Raw genomic sequence first — 8061 nt, 5'->3', positions numbered from 1 at the left:
CCAGTCGTTCTTTCATACCATAACAGCTATCTTGTAATTTTGAAAATGTAGGGACTAGAAGTGTTACAAACAAAAACCACATGGACCAAATTTGTAGTTTAGTGAAAACACATTGTTCTTGGGTACGTTGTTTGAAATTAAAAGCATCGTGATCACGTGACAAAATATGCCGTACTGCTTCCAGAAATTTGTCAGATGGGTTTCAGAAATGAACCTCATCATTTTAAAATTGTTCAGAGTTTGATTTGTTCAACCTTCATTAGATTATGAACCGATTGCTGAATTAAAATCCCAAAAGCATGTTTAGGTACTGTCGACCTACTAGCTACAGATGTAAACATGGGAGGTAAACAGTCGTTATAAAGAATTCTATCAAGCATAAAGTACTTGTTAGGTTTACCAAGAAAAAGAACTGTTTGATTTAAATAAACCAAATTAATGAACATTTATTATTAGTCTAGACCGGAGGTGATAGCCATGCTTGCTGGTTTTACATTTTTCTTAAGACATAAATGAAGCAAGAAATTGAACTCAGTTTCTATCATTAGTACCGATTAAAAGGCAGTCTAGACGATTTATTAGAAAACTGGGGAAGCAGGTGGAGAGGCGATCATGGCTAAGTTACTAGTTAGACTATTCCAACCACCATCCAGAAGGTCAACGAATTCTTCCCAGAAATCAGGGGATCTTAGAGGATCGGCACCGATGAAAGTTGCATCATTAGGGTACTCGAATTCCTCAAACGGTCCCATTTGGGTTTTGACTTGATCGTTATGTTTTGTGGTCACCCCTTGATCACATGAACTCTTGCTTTCGACGTGGCTTATTTCTGTCATGGTCGTAGGTGTGACGAGGGAAATATTTTCAGAGACATTTGAGGTGGAGATGAGTGATTGGAGACTCTCGTTGTTGATAGAGTAGTTTGACCATAAGGTTCCTTGCCATACTTTTAGCACATCAAGGCATGGTAGATATGGTGGTGGAACCATGGTGGGTGCTTTGTGGAGCTCCTGAGTAGAAGAAGGTGAAATGAGATAGGGTGGTGGGTTTGGATAGTACTTGGGCTTCTGAACAAGCCTCGCTTCTGCTTCAAGCCTAGCAGCCTCCCATTGAGCCATGTGGTTCAGGTTGGAGCCCAGCAGCTGAGTTCCACTCTTTGGTTTGTGGGTCATTGGATCAATACCCATTTTAGTCATCCGCTTTTTGATGTGTGAGTTCCAGTGGTTCTTGATTTCGTTATCAGTCCTTCTTGGCAAATGAGCAGCAATGGTTGACCATCTAAAAGTAGAAAGGAGAGATTTAGAGACGAAATCGTTTATATTATAAAGATTTTGCGAACCAGATGCATGGTTACACTAATGGTAACCCTTTGGGGTATGAATCAATCAAATGGTACCTGTTGCCTAGAAGAGCATGAAGTTGAATAATGGTCCTTTCTTCTTCCAGACTGAACTTTCCTCTCTTGATATCTGGCCTTAGATAGTTTGTCCATCTCAACCGGCAACTCTTTCCACATCTCTTAAGCCCTACATAGCATCAAATCAATGTATATTCATTCAGCCACTAAAAAACAAGAAGAAAAAACCACTGTATTTGAAGTGGCCGCTGGTTACATGTAATATTAGTTAAGGTTTAGCCATTATATGAAAAATATAAGATGCATGCATGAAGAAGTCATTTTGGGTACCAGCTTTAGCAGGCAAAGAGCGCCAACTTCCGTGGCCATATTGTTGAATGTAGGACAGTAGCTTTCGGTCTTCTTCAGGTGTCCATGGCCCTTTCTTCACCCCTACTCCTAACCCCACCATATTGCTATTGCTATTGTTGTTTTGTTTCTTTTTCTTCTCACTGCGACCTGATCTTCCCATCTTAATCTTTCCCCAAACTACACAACTCTCTAACTAGCTACTCCTACCTTCTTTTCTGGAAAGACCCTACCAGCTTATTCTTACTAGATATATTTCACATGCATGAATCTGGGTATTATATTAAGGACACAGCACAGCACACAGAGACAGATATGAGAGAGAGTTGAAAAGGAAAGGCGAATATGGAAAGGATAGTTTGATTGTCTGGAAAAGAGATGGTTATATAAGGGGAAGAAATGGGGTTTCCTCAATTATGATAGCCATATATACGAACAGTTTATGCAACCACAATAGTGGTTTGTAGCTACCAACTTTTACAACTCAAAACAAAGAAACTTCTCTTCGTAACTGCACAAACTCTCATTTAACATACACGTGTTTGCATGAATGCATCATAATGTATGAGCTAAGCAAACTCAATCAATTTAATGCCACAAATGTGGAAACAATGGCGATCATTATATGAAACAACCAACTGCTAAACTAGTAAATCACCATCATCAGCAAAATATTTATACCTTATTGATAAATTGTCAGTGTACATTTCATCAATCCTTACGCGTGGTTGGTCTGTTTTGATTGGCCAAACTGTGCTTGTACGTTCTGAATCTACTTATTATAGCATACAACTCAGCAATACCATATACCAGTAAGTTCATATTTTCCTTTTCTTATTTGGGTTCTCTACTTATAACAGGAGTTAGGTCCCCAACCATAACAAGAATTTTTTATATTTATATATATATGGTTGTTAAGACTCGTACTGCTACAGCAGATATGGAGTATAATATCGAATCTAGAGATCGAAAAATGGTGGAAATTTTCATCAATCACAAGGGTAAACAGGTAAAATTTACAATAATATATCTTTAAATAAAGAACTTTGCATTTTTATAGAACAATCACAAATTAAAGTGTCATGATCTCCACTTCATTTTCCCTTTTCTTAATTTGTATAAAGGTGTCTTTCGTTTAGTTCCCTATTTTTATTTTTTGTGTTACATTAAATCTTTATATATACTTAAATAACTAAGCATAAAAATAAAAAGCAAATATCCGGATGGGATCAAGAGATTTAAAACAATAATATGTTATATAAAGACGATTCGTGCACTACTTTTTACGATAAGTTTTAGAAATTTGCTGTTTTTTACGTCTTGGAAATTAGTCTGTATTTTGAGAGTTGTCGTTATAATATTCAAGCAACTTTTAGAAATTATTAGTAGAAGAAGGCTAGTTGTATATTAAGTAGGAAATTTGAGTTCCTATATTAAATGGAATAAATAATCTTATGTCCTCAAACATTATGATAATTATGTTTCACCAATCTTATCAAAACACATCGTTATTAAATTCAATCGAGCTCTATGTCTAATCTAATGAAAAGTAATGGATTAAATCTCATTAGCAAGAACCAAGGGGATAGCAGATTTATTGCCGAAAACTTTCTCATTTATGCTTTTCTAGATAACCTAGACCTAGAAAAAAGCCTATATCACGACATCTAGGATCAACCTCAGCTTTGGAGATAAACTGCTGAAATTCAAAGACTCCAAGAGATGCTCCACACTTAACAATCAACCGGAATCAGAATACACTAGCAACTCAATGCTTTTCTGACTTCCATGGCACATCTACGCTCGATAAACAAATGATGCGACGATTCCAAAAGGATGTTGCAGAAAACATACTCATAAGACTCCATCGAGACCCCTCTAATGCATAAATTATCCCTTGAGGGAATTCTCTCTAATCTGATTCGCCAGTAGAGAACCTAAAATTTTCTAGGAACATAGTTGTTCTACACGACAGGAGGACCACACGTTCTAAGCCCCATGTCATCGACAACCTTCCGAAGAGAGTCAACAGAAAAAAAAACTAGATCTATCCAAAATTCCCAACAGTCTTCACATTTCCTAAAAAACGTACTAGGAACATTGATCCTGAAGTAGCTCCAATTCACGAGATTCACAGCCATCACAGAGGATTCTACACCAATCCCACGAAAAAACAAGCCTAACTGCAGAGGCAAACACCCTATACGCCACCGAACAACCACGATTTCTATCTAACGCCACCAATCTCGGGTGTAACTCAGCCAAACAAACTTGTTGCACCACAGATCATCCCAAAATCTAGAAACACTATGAAATTAACCCTAGAAACGCTATGAAATTATTGAATAGAGATGCACCTCTAGCTCCAAACCCCGAGCCTTTTCTTTCATCATCATTTCTGATTTTGTTAAAATCACCACAAAGGACCGAGATAACGTTTGATCATTTTCGATAACAACCAAAATTCTGTTCCAGAGACATGACTTGCTGCTGACACTGTTTGGAGCGTAAACATTAATAATACCATATCTTTTGTCCATGGCACTCCATTTACCTTTAATAACCAAGAAAATGATGTCAGAATTAACATATTCCATCGACAAAATAGAGTGGTCCCAAATCATCCATAACCACTTGAACAACCAACTGGCTTAGAAACATCGTACAAGCAGTTGTCATTGCCCCATATGGCAAGATGGTAGAAAACTCAACCTAAGACTTCAGTGTTTCTTGGATGCAGTTGACATTAACACAATTATCTCTTTTAAGCTCCTTGATCCAATTTTTCTTGACTTCAGACGCCACATTATTAAGATTAATAGACAATAACTTAATCATTTGGACAAGCAAGTACCCTTCTCAACGATAATATATTTGATGAGAATCGAGGTCCCCACCATGTCGAAACCTACCTGATTACCAATCCCTATGGTCTTATAGATTTCCTCCTAAATGAATTGAAGAGGATACGACCTCCAGATCAATGGAATTCTTAGTACCAGCAAGTCCAGATTTGATTCGAAGGTTCAAATGGAGAATAGGGGACATGGAATCAGAATGTTCTTCTTCATCTATATTCACCATGAAAGAGTCTCCAACTATAAACCTAACAATTTTTACTTGTTTACATCCCTGATTCCAGTATTTTTTTTACTGCACACATATGGCTTGGCCATGTTTTCATCTTGCAATTCCTTTAATTTTTGCCTATGCTATTATCTCTCTTGAAACTTGCAATTGCAAATCTTCAGCCTCCCTATCTTTGAGATCTCCTTATTCTTCAAGATCACCCTTCTACACCTCTATATCATCTGCAATATTGATATTGTCAACCACAAAGGTGATGTCTGATTGGGTTGAGCTCCAAAGGTAAAATTACCTGGAGGTCTCATATTCAAATACGATGACTTCGGGCTACCCCCAAAGCAGACGTTTGCTCTGGGATTAGTCGACTCGCATAACAGGTTGAATATCCAGGTTAATCAAAAAAAATATTGATACAGTCTAAAGAGTCATATGGATCAAAATTAGCAGATGAGTCCTCAATCCCTCTAAGATGCATGACATTAACGTATCTCACTGAAATTACTAGAGTTCCCATTGAGTTGAAGCAAGCCCCATAATCCCAAATTGCATTATTTGGGTTGGGCTTCTCTTCTTCTAACGACTCCCAAAGATGGGTCCCCGACCTAAGATTATTAAAATCAAATGACCCAAAATCCAAAGTGGTGACATGAACAACCTCATCATTCGGTGACTCTACAGTTTCTCTCACGTGCATCGAATTTGGAACCCTAGAATTTATGGTTCCAGTGTTCCTGTCTCTGCCTGCCAGACCACCTTTCGTCGACTTCATATCCAGTGGCACAAACCAGGGGGTCTTCTTCTTGTAAGCCCTTCCCTAGTTATGTTGTCTTCAAACCATCATCTTCCTTGACCTGTGATTCCGAATGGGATTCCATGATGAAATTAACCAATGAGGCTCTAGATATCTCATCCTCCACATTTCAATTCCATCCCCCCCACATGAACCTTCATTGGGCACAGCTTGACCTCTCAAGACCTCTTCAAAAAGGAAGTTTGCATTTGTTGAGTCTTCGAGAACAAGTCTCACTGGAACACCATCAATAGACACCTCCAAAGATTCTTTAATCTAGTCTATGTGATCTATGATAAATGTTATCTTCCAATGCATCCTACTCCCCTTATAACAAGATTTCACCTGCACAACCTGATCGCACTTCTTGGCTACCATCTAGAAGGCCATCGGGCCCCAATCCTACAAAGGGAGTTCTTAAATAGAGATGACCACCGCGTAGACACATAGACTAAAAAATCAACACTTCCATGAGCCACCTTCCTTGTTGATGAATTGCAGCAACACTGAAAACCCACTAAGATACTTTGAAGAAACTCACGGAGCATCCTTCTGCTTCATTGAACAACTGTAGGTTTTTTAGAGTGGCAAATGACTTGACTTTACCAATTAAAGCTCCCATAATACCTCTAACCTCAAAGGATGACACCAATTTTAACTTAAATTCACACTTCCCTAGAGGAACCTTCTTGCGGATTTCGATTAAGAAGACTTGCCATCAGCATGCAACTCTGCTCCTTCGATGGCTGGTAGCGTTCCTTAACAATGTCAGCCAAAGATCTACCATCTTTTGTAGAGACCTTGCTTTTCAGTCTATTCTTCCTTGGATCTTCAGAAAAATGGACGCGATTAAAATCCTTCATGCTATCTTTCGCCTCCTTGCTTCTAATCCATTTTAAAGATTTCTCTCTTAAATTTAGCCATATTAACTCTAAGTTCAAACTTCTCCTCCCAGGTACCATTTAGGTTCTTCTCCATCTTGACCGAGTCTTTAACTCCCAAAAATCTGGCAAAACCAAACCTATACTTTTGCACTGATGTACATAATCTTGCAAGTCAAAATCAAATATAACTAACGTTAATCCATCTTAATTAATCACATAGATGATTCCTACCGGTTTGATTATGTCTTTAATTTAAAGCCAATCATTAGCGCTAACCTAATTAACCAATATATAAACCTCACATGACGTCGTGTAACTGTAATCATCTCTAACTAAATCCTATGTATTAATATAAAGTTACTTATGGTTGTTGTAACAATGGAGGTTTACGTTCACTTTTTGCTTTCTGAATTTACCTTGGCCCCACGTTCTATTAATATGTTAGTTTTACTTTTGGTTTCATTATTAAAGCCTCTTGAATGTACGTTTAATATATATCCAACTCTAATAAAATTGAATTCAAATTTTTTTTTGGCATAGTAGTGCTGTAAGGTAAAGAGTAAATGGTAGCTCATGGGGAAACAAACAAACATACAAGTTTATTGCTACAATTCAATGTTTCTATTTTTCTAAAGTTCATGGATTAAAATAAATATTAATAGAAGATTTTCAAGGTTTTTCCTTTTGTTAACTCTTATGGTATAATATTTTATCGACTTAAAATAAATATAAATATAATTTAATTTTGGGTTGTAGCGGTATAAATCAATCATATAAATGAATTTTATGTAACGTGAGCATTTGTGTAAATCGAATTCTTTTGCAAAGTTAAAAAAAGAAATGTTGCAAGTAGTAGCCGTTGAAACCAATAAAATCAAACCTTCGATATGAGTATTTTTGTGAGATATTTAGGTTAATAGATTTGAGAGTCAAATAATTAACACAATCAAAGAATTAATAGAAATGGTGATAAATAGGTTTGTCATTTACTTCGACCAAAAATTGATAATTAAATTGATTATATATATATATATATATATAATAATAATAATTGCAAGAAAAAGTATAATTCTTTTGTCATTTTTCTAAATATTGAATCAATAGAAATTTTATTGAAAATTAAAATTTATGAAAAGTTATTTTTATGAGCATATCTGTCGACAAATATTGAGTTTTTTTTAGACTAATCATATAAGAGAAAAAATAGATGATGGGGCTTAAAGAAGGTACCCTCGATAAATGATCTTTGCAGAAATCTGCAAAATAATTATCCAACACAAATACTTCAAGCACGATAGTTATTGGGCAATGTTACCATCTAGTAGTGTATGCATCATGCCATCATCCAAATCTTACTCCATAATTTACCCTACTATATTATTGAAGCAGGCTGCCTCGGTAATTTGTTTTGTTAAAAGTAATTCTCACAGTTCTCGTAGTTGATTTAAAGGACAAATGTTTGTAATTGTTTCCATCAAACAATTGTCTTCATACATAAATAATGTCATGATACCAACGAGGTTCCATGTTAGCTTCTTTGAGGATCTTTGGGATGTCTGAGGAATTTTTCAAGGTCTTCCAATCACTCGGGAAAC

The 8061-nt window shown here is 36.4% G+C and overlaps 1 protein-coding gene across 1 annotated transcript; it reads right to left on the bottom strand.

The window, feature by feature from the left end:
• Window positions 1-514: 514 nt before the first annotated feature.
• On the bottom strand, window positions 515-1868 carry LOC112524295 (transcription factor MYB106-like). Its single transcript, XM_025134065.1, has 3 exons — window positions 1688-1868; window positions 1397-1526; window positions 515-1278 (listed from the first exon to the last, which is right to left on the bottom strand). Exons 1-3 carry the CDS (start codon window positions 1866-1868, stop codon window positions 579-581), a joined length of 1011 nt encoding a protein of 336 aa, XP_024989833.1. The 3' UTR covers window positions 515-578.
• Window positions 1869-8061: the final 6193 nt, after the last annotated feature.

The sequence above is a fragment of the Cynara cardunculus genome (assembly GCF_001531365.2).
Source record: "Cynara cardunculus var. scolymus isolate 2C chromosome LG 13, CcrdV1, whole genome shotgun sequence".
NCBI lineage: Eukaryota > Viridiplantae > Streptophyta > Magnoliopsida > Asterales > Asteraceae > Cynara > Cynara cardunculus.
The sequence above is the reverse complement of the archived record's forward strand: the minus strand, read 5'-3'. Positions and strand labels throughout refer to the sequence as shown.

Bases quoted from the DNA above. Each gene is read 5' to 3' on its own strand.
- LOC112524295 (XM_025134065.1), bottom strand. From the start codon at position 1,868: ATGGGAAGATCAGGTCGCAGTGAGAAGAAAAAGAAACAAAACAACAAT. The intron at 1,527-1,687 runs GTACCCAAAATG...GATGCTATGTAG, and splicing joins CTCTTTGCCTGCTAAAGCTG to GGCTTAAGAGATGTGGAAAG. The intron at 1,279-1,396 runs GTACCATTTGAT...TTCTACTTTTAG, and splicing joins CATGCTCTTCTAGGCAACAG to ATGGTCAACCATTGCTGCTC.